Genomic DNA, 15,447 nt, shown 5'->3' with positions numbered 1-15,447 from the left:
AAGGTATTTTTGAGAAGTTTAGTAAGAAAATATTTTCGATTTCAAGAAGAATATTTTTGTATACATACATAGTATATATACGCTCAAGATAGGTTTTGTTCCCAGCGTATTTCTAGATAGGGTTGCCACCTAATTTTTAAAGCAAGAAATTTACTTACTTTATAAGATATCAATAGCTAAATTTTTGAAATTTATACCCAGAATTTGAAAATTTTAAAAAGTGTATGCACTCTGAGCAAAGCTCGGTCTACCTGGTACTATTTATTAAAATGCTGCCTTTTCAGGTTATACCCTGTTTCTTGACAATATTTTAAACTCTTTCTATTGATGCTGCACGTTTGAGATGAATTTCAAATATATTTATTCCTTTTTATTGCGGTGCAAGAATAATTCCGTTTTTAGAATTGCATCGGAGCTGCCAATATCAGATGTATCCGCCTGACTTTCATCTTCACTTGAAGAATGTAGTATCATGCAAGATCGTTGTTTATACACCGCCAAACCAGATGTGTAAATTTTTTCTAAAACTTTTTTCAAATAAGTCTTTATTCTCATTCTTTTGGGTTTTTCAGAATTTCTGGATCGTCATTAGCGAATTTCGATTTTAGTTTTTGTAATCCATTGTTTGACAGGTTTTAAAAAATGTGTGCTTATTGGCCCTGTCCAATGGTAGTGCGCACTTCTAACCCTCTATGAAAAAATATGGACAACTAAGCGAAATTACTGTGTTTTGAAATTTTCCTAAAAATAAATTTCCCAAAGAGCCCCATTTGAAGTGATTGAAACGAATATAACATCAAAAGCAAATCATGATAATGTGGTTCAAGGTTATAGCGCACACTTTCCTCTTTCATGTCCGGTAGTGTATTTTTTTAAGATTGGTCCACAAAAAAAACTATATATTTGCCAGATATGCGTTTTATCAGTGCACTTACATTCGCATTCGCAAAAGCTCCGCACTGATTATTGCGAATGCGAAAGCGAATGCGAATATTAAAATTAATGCGGAAGCTCCGCGGTTGCGAATGCGAAAGCGAATATTCGCAACAACCCTGGTATTTATGTTTTAAAGTGCATGTGTAGCTGCTTCAGAATGTATGACTGTGAGTACAAAAATAACTTTACCTTCTGTTTTCCCGGTACCCACTTCTTTATAAATTAAACGTAGTAAATGCAGAAATAGAAGAAAGTTTAGAGTGAAATTTGTTATGGTTAGTTGAGATGGTAAAAGTGCTCTCAGCTGCGGAAAACGAAATAGCAAATTTATGGAAAGGAGGACGAAAGTGGGCAGTATGAAATACCAGTAGATATGAAAGTTTGTGGTGATTGATTGGATGGGTTGTGTGGAAATAGAAATACGTTTTATATACATACGTAAATATATATGAGTAAAGCATCTAAACTAGTTAGCATGTATACAGTATACAGTCAGCGTCAAAAATATGCATACCCTGAAGTTTTGACGATTCTGTTTAGTTTTTTTTTTTTATACCAAACTATTCTTATTTTTTAGAAAAATAGTTATATTGTCTATAATAAATATAATAAAAATATAGTTCATTCAACAGCTAAAACCAAAAGATTTTTTTTTTTTTAAATTTCATACAGAACTCAGAGAAATGCAATTTTCAATTCGATTTCTTTGAAAAAGTTTGAGTACGCAGTATTGTAGCCCATTAAATTTTCGTATAAAAAAGGTAACACAAGTGCAAGCTCGCTAAAAATTACCATTTAAAAAAAGATTGTGTTCCTGCGTTATAAAACGAACGCTGGAAACAGTGCTCCAATTTCAGCAGACTTGAAAGATTTATAAAGATACTATGATACTGGACGAGGACGTATGTATGTGTCCTTAGCATATTTTCCCGCATTTAATTTTTTATATTTTTAAATAATTTTTGAATTGAATTTGAGCAAGCATCGAACGTTGTCGCCAGATCATTGCAACTGAAAGCTCAGCAAAATTCGAAATAATTCACAAACAAAGAGCCAATCTGAAAAAAACGAAGCGTTCATCGCTCTAAATATGAAAGAAAATGCAGATGTAAGCCATGGTGTCCAGATTGTTAAAAAAAGCACCATTTCTGAAAACAAATCGCCAAAAATCGCCGTGTTTTTTTTAATAAAATCAACGAAATCGACTTAACAACTCTTTTATTTTAAAAATGAGGTTTTGTTATAATATAGTTAAAAAAAAAAACGAATATAATACCTTCAGAGTAATAACAAATAACACAATCACTTATATAATAGTGATGTACAAATAATTTTCATTAAAAATACGCATACTTTTTAATAATATTTGTATCAACACATTCTCCAATAGGACTGCGCAATCATTAAATTTATTATAACTCATATTAATTGATTAATCGCACAATCCGCTTTTAAGCGCTCGGCGCTAAAAAAAAAAATAATAAGGCGAGATCATCTATTTCCACAATTTCTTCAAAATCACCTATAGCGTCTGAATCATTTGTGTTGTTGTCATATATTGAGCCTTGATAACATACTGTTTGATATAGGAAATGTTTTGCCACAGAAACTATTAGCCATCATACCAAATTATATTCGAACTATTGAATTAAGGCTGTTCAACCTCATCCTATTTCGAATCTTAGTTTTTGTTAAATTCATTACGGAAAAAACGCGCTCAACTAAAGCATTTTAGTGCGGCAAGGATAATAATATGAAGGCTACTTTATTTATATTTCCAAACATTTTATTGCCTGTTGCGTTTTTCACTCCGTAAGCAATTATCCAAGATTCTTCAAAGTCGATTGGAATGCCATTCCGGAAAAAGTTATTTCATGGGAAAGTTTTAAAAGATTTAAATATTCAGTTTCCGCTGCTTCTCTTTCCTTCAAATTCAAATAGTAAATTGGCAGGTCGCTGCAACTCTTGTAATTCACACACTTTTCTGGTGACAAAATCAAAGTTTTTTTAAAAGTATTTAATTGACTAGGTAATCGTTTCAAAAGTTCTTCGATTAGGGTAATTAAAAATTTTTGACAGTTTTTATATGCTTCTTAAGTCTAGTTTATCATGCAGTTCATTAGACTCTTCTGTAAAATTATAGCGGAAAACTGAGTTTTGTATATTTTTATAATTGGAAAAAATTTATTTGAAGGGAAAAAATCGCCAAAAATCGCCAATGGCGCAAATATTTAAAAAAAAATCGCCAAATTGGCGCTAAATCGCCAAATCTGGACACTCTGATATTAGCTCACCCAGTATTGGGCACAACTGAGAATTTTTCCGAAATTGGACTATACAAAAGGTTTCTAAATTGAGTTATATGTAAATATATACCGCAATCGAGAAAATTTTTAATGTCTGCATTAATCTAACCTCGGGCGAATTCTCGAATTCGTATATGTTTGGGAATTATACACATCGTCGATGTTTTTGCAAAACCGCCCATCGGCCAGTTGCAAAACCGCCTAAATCGCCGTTGTAGCAAAAATGAAATTTGAGGTAACCCTGAACTCCAGACATCGAGATTTATACCGCCTATCAAGGCAATGCCTTCAAAGAATAAACCGTTTTTTCGCTCTCCTGTACAATTTGAGGACCGGTTTTGCAATTGGGCGATGGGCGGTTTTGCAAAAACATCGACGATATATTTTTATACATATCCTTCTATAAAATATAGGATGCCAATATCTAACATGTTTGTTTCTTTGTTAATTCATTAAAAAAAAACTTGTAGGAAACCGAGTTCTTAAGTCCGAACTTCTTTTAAATTTGGTATTTTATTAAAGTAAGCTGAGTGGTTAAGGATGCGGACTACCCCTCCACTAACCCCGGAGTGTATTTCTGCCTTGAAAAGGATTCTCTATAAAGCCATTTGCTGACTTTCCTACAAATCTGGATTTTGAACAAACCTGAGAATTGAATTTCTTCTGAATTATGTTGGAATAGAAAAGGATTAGGAAGGGAAAACTGAATTTTGTATTTCTCCAGTTGTTATATTTTTTTCAGCAGCATTGCGCTAGGTTGCCCAAAATTATAATGTTTGCAAGGTGATGCTCTCGTATGCATTTGTTTTTGCATTAACGACTCAAAGTTCAGCCAACTACACAAGCATAAATGTGTTCAGTGCACCGAAGCTTTCTTTGCCGACTCTAAGGCTAAATCTAAAGTTTCAAAAACGGAAAGTGCCAGTGAACGCCTGAGTACCTACACCGTGAAAACTTTTAGTGTGCGTGCGAAATGCCAACCATATTCTGCACACCGCCATACTGAACATACCTCGAAACCTTGAAACTTTTACAAATTGATTTTTACTCTGCAAATTTAAGCATTTAAGTTGCTTCAAAAGTCTCGAATGGCAAGGAGCCTTAAATCTGTTCCACTACAAAAATCAATATTCCACACCCTCGACCAAGGCGTTGCTGTGTAATTACGTCAGTTGAGAAAACGAAAAAAGGTGCTAAATACAAATACAAATCTAAAAAAATCACTGCAAATACATACATAAGCAGAAAATGTTTCATAATGTCACACAGCTCATGACATTCGCTTCACACCCGCATTCCCCGTTCAACGGAATGTTATTGCTTTCTTGCATTTCCCATGGCAGCGGGTGGTATGAGAAAATCAAAGCAGTGTAACAAAAATACAACAAAAGTTACCAACGCACACACACTTTTAAACGCCCTTAAATCAGAAGAAAAAACTACAAATGTACTATACATAAGTATGTATGTGGAAATTCCCATAAGTATGGCATGCGTTGTTGACATGCTATGCCATCCGGGACGTATAAGTATTTTTTAATAAAATTCCTACGCTTGATCGTGCCGCACATGCACGCTAGTGGGCGTTTACAAAACTCTTCTCCCCTCACTTGCATTGCATTTTATCTACTCACGGACATATGTATGTATGTACAAATTCATATGTATATCAGCAAAATAAAGTACGTATGTGTGCGAGTCCGCGCCCTAACCAACTGAGTGGTTGACTGGCATCGAGCTTATTTAGCTTTCAACTGTTGAGAGACATGTTGGCGACGTTGAAGTCGACAAGCAATGCGTATAATGAAAGTGGCAAAAAAGCATTAAATATATATAAATATGTGTATATATGTATAATAATGAAACAGATCTTACCAAAGTTAAGAATTACCAGGGGAAAATGTATTGGGATTATTTTATTTCCGTTATAATTTGGTATTCTGAGGAGAAATGTATAAAAAATTCGCGATGCAGCTTAGAGATTTGGAAAAAATATACTTACATACGATTTCAAATCTGTGAAGTGAGCTGAAGCTTAATGTATTTCGTGGTTCAAGTACGTCGTATTATCTAATACTGAGTGAAAATGAAGAATACGCTACAATTGTACTACCCTGCGTTGTTTGAAAAATTTTGAAAAAAGACATTCTAAGCATGGTCGGCCTCAGCGCCCCGCCCGAGCCGTATCATTGCCACCGTTTTTTTATATTTTAAAATATGTTTAGTGAAAAGTAAATTAGTTAATATAAAAAGCTTTTAAAACAAACTTTCAAAATATGAAATCCAACCATAAATACGGGTTCTCCAAAGAGCTCGACTCCTCCGCTACCTACCGGTGAATTTATTTTGTGCAGTATACCTTTCCATGTAAGTAATATACAGTTATTATATATACAAGCAATAATGCAGGTTTTCGAAATATATCGACCACGCGCCACCTACCGTCTATGTTTTTTGTGAAGTTATTTACTTTCATGTTGGTAACATACGTTATCTGCACTCTCCTACCTAACTACTTGTAACTAAACCGTGTGAGACTGAGGCCAAAATGATTTTTTTTTAGGTGCAGACCCGATGGCTCCCAGTCCTTATCTGTGATAGGCCTCACTGGTACTCGGCGGGTGAGTCACATACTTTACGCTCCGTCTTGCAATGTTCTCAGAAGAATAACTCAAGTCTGATGAATTAATATAAGATAGATATATTATGATTTTGATATTATTAAATCTTATTTACAGTCACAATCAGAAACACTTAATTAATAAGCTCTAACGGGCACTTAACTAACGATCGTTAAATATTCTAGTTAATGTTTTCTCTCAGAGTTAAAAGTAAGTATGTTCCAAGTTACGGCCTTTTTTTGTGGCTAAACTCATTTTTTACTTTCAGTTTGATATCAAACATAAAAATAAGTATTTCATATACCATTTTCCGCGCACTCCCTCAGCAGTCGCAATGGCTGACTGAGCAGAGCACTGGCATGCTATTCGAAAGATCCGAGTTCGATTCCTCGGGCAGGAATGTTTTTTTTCCTTTTTTTATTTTTTATTTATTATTTTTAACCGACTTCACAAAAAGTAGAAGGTTATCAATTCGTCGGAATATATTTTTTTATGTACATATGTTACCGCATAACTTTGGCCCACCTTAACCGATTTCAATAATTCTTTGAGGTCGGTTTTATTTTTTGCTTAAAAATTACTTGGTTTTTTTTTTAATTTTTAGAAACTGATTTTATTTAGTTGTTTGCTTTTTGAAATTTCATTGTTTTATAAAGGAAACTATTTTTATATCCCAACGCACTTGTACACAAGGGTATTATAACTTTGTTCGCATAACGGTTGTTTGTACACGAGTGACTTAGAGTTTAGACACTCTCTTAACTTCCTTACAAAAGCTTGCACACAGAGAAAGAAAATGGTTTCCTGAGCAAACCTTTTATTATTGAATCATGGATTGTAACAGCCTAAAGGAATCGACCGCTGTGGTGTAGTGGTAAGCAGTGCGCAGTGCGCACTCATCAGCACCTGAGTTCAAGCCCTGGTCAAAGAAACATCACAAAAAATATAGAAAAAGGTTTTTCTTATTAGCGGTCGTCCCTCGGCAGGCAATAGCAAGCCTACGAGTGTATTTCTGCCATGAAAAAACAGCTTCTCATAAAAATACAATCGCCGTTCGGAGTCGGCGTAAAACTGTAGGTCCATCCGCTTTGTGTGACAACATCAAGGCGCACGCCACAAGTCGGAGCAGAAGCTCGGCCAAACACTAACATATGTGTAAGCGCCAATCTATTATTATTATAAAGGAATCCAGATAGATATAGACAAATGCATACATAAATTATCAGAATGAAAGCAGAAGCCGATGTCTGTCTGTCTGTCCGTGTACACGATAACCCGAGAAAAAATTTAGATATCGCAGCGGAATTTGGTATATAGGTTACCCTTTATCCGGCGTAGGTTGCTATCGAAAATGGCCGAAATCTGACTGTAACCGCGCCCCTTTCTAATATAACGGTATTTTCGAAATATTTAAGTAAATGTTGGATCCAAATTGTTGAAAATTAGTATGTCAAGTACAATTTTAGTACAAAATAATATTATTAGGAAATTTTTGGGAAAGTGGCGTAACCCCGCCCACTTATGATGAAATACGGTATCTTAGTTGCCGGCTCACCAATCCTTACGAAGCTCGGTACGAGCCTTGCTAAGAAGCCCGCTAAGAAATTTATTGAAAATCTTTGAAATTGGGCAACCTCCTATATAACGGTAATTTACAGAAACACGTACACTGCGATAAATCAGTAACTACTGGATTGACTCAAAATCGATTAATGCAATAACCACTGAGCAGAAAATTAGTTTATTATAAATTTTTGGATTTTGGGCGTGGCGCCGCCCACTTATGACCACAAACGTGCATCTCGGTAACCGACTTATCAATTTGTGCATTTAATAACCTTGGTACGGAAAATCAATTCTCTAAAAATTATTAAAATCGGATTAAAACTTTACCCGCTTCTGGTATAACAGTAAATTTCAGATATACGAAAACTCCGATATTTCAGTAACTGAGGACGCTCACTTACTCCAAGTTAATACCTACAACAATCTCTTAACAATAAATAAGACTTAGGAAATTTGGAGATAGTTGGAACGACGATATTTGATACCTGCGCCGGGTATATACATATAATTCGGTTTCGTCCGAACTTATACTTCTTTACTTGTTTTGATTTCGCTTAATATTTATATGTAAACTGTTTGCTAAAAGACAAACAATACCGCCAACAGGCCAATTCTAACATCTGTCTTTCTACATGGCAATTTTCTATTCTAGCAACTATATTGAAAGCTATTTCTGTTTTCAAAAGATTAATTGAAAGATCTACTAACCAGGAAGACCTAGAAATAGAAAGCTATTGATTAAAAAAGTTTGTAAACATTAATAACACAGGGCAACACTGATTTTGGTGCAGCAAATGTTAAAAGATGTTTTTGATAGACTTTTTTGTGTTGATTAAGAATCCGTAAACATTAAAGTTAAACCAGCTCCAGCTTTTGAGAAAAACGGTGTCAAATTGTCAAAAAATTTCGTTTTTTCCGATATTTGACAAGTCCTTGCAAAAAAAAAACAAAAGGTGGAAGAACCTTAAAGATTGAAATAGGGTATAGTCATTGCGCTGGGTGTGCAGTTAGAGTTGCACGGCTATACTCAATCCCGACTCTTGCGGCCTCGTTCGCGCCCTATTGGCAACGTGAGCAACCCATGTGCGAGATGCGGTGACAAATCCGAGTGGAGCCTTGGGTCACGGCAGAAAAATAGGGAGCTTCGGTGGGGCCACTCCAACTAACGTATATGTTTTTTTTTTGTTTACATTAGTAATATGTTTAAAGTCTAATAAGAGTGGCAAATAAACTGAGAACAAAATATATCGGATAACCGCGGATAACGTAAGTATCTGCGGGTCTAATAAAATTAATAAACTGGCGGCCACTTTAAAAAATATTTGTGAACTAAAAATTTCTTAACTAAATTTTAAGATTTACTTGTTCATTAAACTGATTTTAAAACTAAAAATAAACAGGTCGCAGCCTTCGTAAAGAATTAAAAAATCGTTCTTGACAAATTTTCGTTTGATCCCATTAAAAATATGTATTTTTGAAATAAATCGCTTTGGAACCCATTTCGATCACATTGTTGTAGTATTTTATTTAACTTATTAATTGACAGATTTTTTTAAAAGGTGGCAACCGTCTTTAATAAATATCCTATATGATAACCTGAGCTATACCCTATCTGTATGCGAAATTTCATTGAAATCCGTTCAGCCGTTTTATCGTGAAAGGGCAACAAACATACTCATGCACTCACCTACTCATTCACAAACCTTCGCTTTATTTCCTATATCTAACCAATAACAAAAATTATTTGTTCATTTTATTTCTAGCACCTCCTGAGTCAATAATAATTCTGGACAGTAAAGGGGCGACGATAAAAGATTACAAATTGGGTCCGTACAACGAGGGATCAGTCATCAATATAACATGCGTAGCGGTTGGAGGTAAGTTGTTAAGCTAAAAGATTTCTCAATAACTGTTAGCATATGTGCATATTGACTACCAGTTCCGTTATTCCCGTATTAGTAGTCTTCTTCGTGTTCGTGCTCATCTTCGCATTTGTGCGAAAGTTAGCTAAGACTTCACCTGACTGAAACACCTGGCAACCCTCCTGAATATAGTTAAGAAATAAACAAATATCTTGCTTCTGATATTGTCATACCTACATATGTATTTCATGTGCCTGATGAATTAAGTTAAATTTGATTTTTTAAATACGTGACAACGCTCATAAAAACAGTCCAGAAATAAAACCTTTTTAAACCCATTTCGGTTGATACCCATAATTTTAATAATTGCTTTAACTTATTAAATAACTTGAGTTCACCTTTTTAAACAGATGGCAACCCTCTTTAATATTCTAAATATTCAAACTAAGGATATCTTATCACCTTCGTTTCACGTCATATTTTAATACTTCATTTAACTTATCGTCGAAGTTTTTGCAAAACCGCCTATCTTACGGCACTTAAATACATATTACAGGAGAGCGAAAAAACGGTTTTTCTTTGAAGGCATTGCTTTGGTAAACGGCACTTTCTCTAGCTATACTTTTACGAATCTGTTGTTTTAATAACGATTCTACGATTTTTATGCATAAATTTCGATGTCTGGAGTTCAGGGTTATCAAATTTCATATTTGTCACAACGGTGATTTAGGCGGTTTTGCAACTGGTCGATGGGCGGTTATGCAAAAACATCGACGTTTTGCATACTTTAATTAAATTGTAATTTTAAAACAGGTGGCAACCCTATTCACAATATTTCAAAAACCATTACATTAATAATTCTTTTGGTTTATTAAAGACTTTGCGTTCAAATTTTTACACAGGTGAAAGTTCGCTGCCAAAATTAAAACACACTGCAGTATATGAGATTTCCCACAACCAAAGCGACGACGAAGTTTGTCTGACGAAATTCGGCAAGAATAGTTTTATTTTTAATTTTGCCGCTGCCGCCGATCATAAAATCAGCTCTCAGTGAAAACTTTGCTTCCTCCTTTTTTCTAGCAGATAATCATCAGCAATAATCAGAATGGCAAAATTTGGTGATTCATCTTTTCGGCTTTGTATTTTTATATTTTTTGTTTGTCATTCAACTGATACGTTCTGTTTTACTGGGCGAAATGTTGCGGCGAACATCACCCAGCGGCATCGCTCCGATCGACGAAATTCGCACAGCCATTTGGTTCTGTTTATACTTTTATATAAAATTTGTACACGATAATATTTCTATTGCTCCAGAGAACCTATATCCCGAAAATGAAAGTTATATCTTCAAATCATAAGTTGCTAGAGCACTTCAAAGGCTCAAAATTGACCCCAAAATTGATACAAAAATGAATCTGTCGATAGGTTTGGAATTTTATCTTTGAAACGCCACACCTTTATTTGAAAGTGCTTCATTAGTTCTCGTGTAATAAGCGTTTTCGTGAAGCTCTAAAAATTACAAATACAACATTTGGGCATAGCCTTCATATTGAAATGTAAGACATATTCTACGTCAAAACCTTCCCGGAATTCGTGGATGGGCAACCAATAGAAGATTCTTTTCACCGGTTTTATATGGTGCTAAAGGATGGCGCTTGTTCCCAGTACCATGATTTTAGTTCATCGATGCATTCTTGTCTTGTTAATCCACGTCGAAAATTGTGAAAATTAATCGTACGAAAATCTTTATGGTTTAATTGATTTTTTATTTTTTTTTCTGAGATGAATTTTTAAAGCCACTTTAAACACCTGAGGACGTTTATAGAAAAATATACCAAACTTTTCAATGGAACCGTCAGATGCCGCCTGATAACAATAGAAGCTTTTAAGGTGAAAGATGTTAATATCAACCCTCGTACATACCTATGTAATGAACATATCTATAGTGAGCTCTACGTTGCCAATATCACATATAACAAAGCCACGATGTAGAAAATATAGTTGACGCTATCAGCGGAGAGCTAACCCTTCGTCTATTTGACAGCATTCACCTATTTGTTGACGTCGTAAAATACATTTTGGCAATTTGGACAAGAATTGAATTTTTAAATTCTACTTATTTTCCGAAAAAAATTGTGCCTAAAAGTAGACAAATGTACCTAAAAATTAAACATGGCAACCCCTTTCTTCGGTCTGTGTGTACTTTTGAACTCACTGCAAACAATCTTTAATATTTAAAATTCCCTTGAAAAGAGTTTCAGCGAGCAGTTCCAGCCGAAATGCTATGTATGTATATGTAGGTATTCACCAAGTTGAGCAAGTGGCCTGGCACTCTGGCAAAAGAGCAGATTAGCTCAAGCAACGACTGTTGCCAGAGTGCCAGGCCATTTGCTCAATTTGGTGAATACCCCTTTACATTTTAACCAATGGTTATGCCTCTTTCCAAAAGGAGGGAATTCATACCTCAAATGGTGTGGTTGTACCGAATAAACAATTTAATGTCTTACGCTAGGCGCACATTGCATCCGATAGGCCGACCTTTTTCGGCCGAGCAATTTGACCGTCCGAACTGATGCGCACACTTAACCAGATTATTTGCCGGCCGTATTTGTACACACAAATCTAGTTTTCATTACAATTTTGTAAGCAGTGAAATATTTGGATACATTTGAATTGACATACTCTAAACATGTGATTTTATATGTATTTTTTTTTGTTTTTGCACCCAATAAGTTAATTTTTCGCAGTCCATTTTGGTATTTTTCACCTGACATCGGACGAGAAAAACAAACATATTTGAATTTATCGTCACTGTCGGACGTCAACGGCCGATGTCGGTCCGGTTATCGCTTTATGTAGAGAGCGCTCATATAATCACAAGTGTTTATTCATATCGCCCCCATATAGCCGATATAGGCCGAGCACAATTCGGCCGATGCCGCGGCATGCCGGCTGCAGTGTGCGCGTATCGTTAGCCATTTCAAATTTTAACAAAATGTGATGAAATTCATAGTCAACACTGTACCATACATACTTCTCCGTAGAGAAAAAAACTCTATTTAGCTTGCCAAATAGAGCATAGAGTTGTCGTAGAGTTTTCGATCTAACAGCGAAGGACTGTATACACGGGAAAAAGTCTTGCTAAATAACTCTCACGTAGACTGTGTAGGTAAGTCTCTCGTACGTACACGTCTCTAGCGAGATTTTTGTCTAAGTCTCGCGTTTTTTTCTCTACCGTGTATGCTTATCTTAACGTCGCTCTACGTAGCGGTATTAGTTTTGGGGGGATCGCAAATTTTGCTATTAGAAGCGGTTTTGTTATCCAGAAAAAGATGGTGTGTGTCGATTTCCATATTTTGTATCTTATACAGCACACAGCATTACGTGCTGCGAAAATCTGCTCAGCGGCGGACTTATTTGGTCCGAAGCCTCACTGATAAAATTCAATCAGTTGTTTCGTGAGGAGCTTCAGTATTTCGCACAATATCGTCGACAAGACGTTGTTCGCCATATTGAGTAGGTTTGCTCTGCGATAATTGGCGCAAAGACGGGGTCTCCCTTCTTGTGGATTGGACAAAGTACACTAAGATTCTAGTCTTCAGCCATTAATTCATTTGAAAACGTTCTGCTTAACAGCCAGAATGCTGACGGCTCCGGGGGCCCGTTTGCTTTAAATCGCATTATTGCTGCTCTAATATCGTCGTGGTCGAGTGGATATAGCTAAATTTAATTTCCAATGTTGTAACATGTTGACGGCATAAATACTAATAATAACTGCTTCGCGTCTCTATTGAAACAATTAATTTAGCACATTGTGGTTCACGAAACAGCACGAATGCCACAGAATTGAATAACTGCTAATAACTAAAACTGGACCGGTGATCACAACTAAATATTTTAGCTATTGTTTTAACTTTATTTTGATATTATTCAGCCTGTCCCTTTAGACGTTAAAAAGAACGGATTTGGGGAATATTTACATATGTGCTCCTACTGTAGAAACATTATTTCGCCTTCGGGTGGATGCTGCCCCCCTCTTTTATGTAGAGTAATTAGACTAAAAGCTAAGCGATACATTTGGTATGCGATACCGTTGATGTTTTAGTTTTCGCATTTGGAACATAAAAAGTAATTTTCTTATGTAAAAAAGCATGATTCTTAGAAATACTTAGCAGAAAATTAATAAAACAACATTAAGTGGAGCCAAAGAAACGTACATACATACATATGTATGTTGAACAACAATATGAAGCAAATAATTTATGCAAGCATTCACTCATCATTATACTGATTGCCGCCAGCTGTCATTATAATCCTGTATTAATGCCAGCATGCACGCACACGCATACTCATACCCCACATATGAGTATTCATGCAAGCACCCACACTGAAATTAAGAAGAAAGCACGAATTCATTGCAAGGATATACGCAATGACAGGGCGACGACGGAGAAAACAAGACACACTCAAATGGAGTATAGCTTTGATGGTTTGCGGTGAAGGTGGCGCGCGCAGGAAAGCTATTTGGAAATGAAATATTAAGAAAAAGCGAATGTCAAGATGCCAACACACAGTGACGCACTTGAGTTTAGTGGAGTGCCAGCAACAACTCTCCTCACAATACAAGAAGTACGACCGGCAGGATTAGTACATCAATACGTTGTTCGCTCACAGCTAAAGAAGAGTAGCACAATAACGAGGGGTGGGAAACCGACCTGAATTGCCAGACAAAGAAATGCTGGGGCGGAGTGGCAGCCACCCAGTTGTCAGTTTGTCCGACGGCAAAAGGGGCCAAATTTGCTGAAAAAGTGAATAATTCGAAGACATAGAGATTCGAATGGACGGCAGAATGAGAGGGTGAATATGAAGTATTAATTGTCGGGTCTGACTCAACTGTGGTTGGGGGGTGACCAAACGCCAACGAAGGTGGCGCGCCAAGAAGACGGGAAGGTAGACCTCTCAAAACGGTACAATAGTAACCAGTGAAGTGTGTACAGTGATAGCAACCGATGATGTTGATGATGCAGATACCAAAAGAAACAACAAAACAATCGAATCAGTAGAGCCGGCAGTGTGTTTATGATGCCACCAGTAATCGGACTTCTACCACATTGTGGTAGATCTGCCACTTTTTTGAGCATTTACCACTCAAGGTCGGAAATCTACCACATATTCGCGTTTCTGAGTAGTTTAATTTTTGCTTGACATAATTCTCTTCAGTTTAAGAGCAAAAATTGTCAAACACTAAGCACGATATGGAAACAATAATGATATAATACAAGATTCCGCATTTCCGGCGACAATTAAATTTCTCAAGTCAAAAGTAAACAAAGCCGAATGGGAGGATAAAACAAACTGTAAAATAGTAAATTTTCTCAGTAATACATTTTTCGACAGGGAACGCGGTTTTATTGCGTCAAATTGCAAAATATATGATTTATAAAAAGAATTAATTGCGAAAATGTAAAAAAACGGTGATTTTTGTGAAAGTATTAGCAAATTTAAGTGCATCGAAGGTTTCTGATGCGTTATTTACTTTTACTTGAGAATTTTCAAAATCGGCAAATCGCAATTATCTTCGTGATGTGATAAAAAGAAAAGCTGGCAGCACTCCGCAAGGCTGCAGAAATCCCTTAAAATATGTTCGAAAAATATCTTAATATGGAAGGAACTGCTTTACACTGTCAAGAAAAAAAGGCCAAAACTCAACGCAATTTTTAGCAACTTCAATCTTGCACTTTGTTATACTAAAATTAAATTTTGTTAGAGTCTAATTAAAAAGTTTGCCATTTAGGTGAAACCTTGCAGAATTGTTTTAATTTTTGTACAAAGTTTAATCCAAACCCAGAGATCTACCACATTTTTTTGAAATCTACCACATTTTTTCCCAGATTCTACCACACAGAATTTTTTTAAAGGCCGATCACTGGATGCCTCAATATAAGCTTACAAGCATAAATAAGTCTGTCTGCATATAAGAAAATATACATATGTACATCCGTATGTACAAAAACGCGTATGAAAACATGCGGTTATTTAACTTTGGCTGAGTAAAGCGTTAGCGCATGTAAATAAACATGTTTTATGCATACTTTCCTCATTTGTTTGACTAATTATTTGTATTTTCACACAAAGTGCATCCCCTATAGGAAACAA

The 15,447-nt window shown here is 35.7% G+C and overlaps 1 protein-coding gene across 1 annotated transcript in view; it reads left to right on the top strand.

The window, feature by feature from the left end:
• LOC108365409 (uncharacterized) overlaps window positions 1-9,306 on the top strand; it is a gene marked incomplete at its 3' end in the record, with an annotated part of 90,094 nt that extends 80,788 nt beyond the window's left edge. The window contains exon 5 of the mRNA XM_017619423.1: window positions 9,193-9,306. Within this exon, the coding sequence (XP_017474912.1) occupies window positions 9,193-9,306 (114 nt within the window). The remainder of the gene's footprint in view (window positions 1-9,192) is intronic.
• Between the last annotated feature and the right edge of the window lie 6,141 nt (window positions 9,307-15,447).

Source organism: Rhagoletis zephyria, unplaced genomic scaffold (assembly GCF_001687245.7).
Source record: "Rhagoletis zephyria isolate East Lansing unplaced genomic scaffold, Rhagoletis_zephyria_1.1 Rzeph_scaffold_01863, whole genome shotgun sequence".
Lineage (NCBI taxonomy): Eukaryota > Metazoa > Arthropoda > Insecta > Diptera > Tephritidae > Rhagoletis > Rhagoletis zephyria.
The sequence above is the reverse complement of the archived record's forward strand: the minus strand, read 5'-3'. Positions and strand labels throughout refer to the sequence as shown.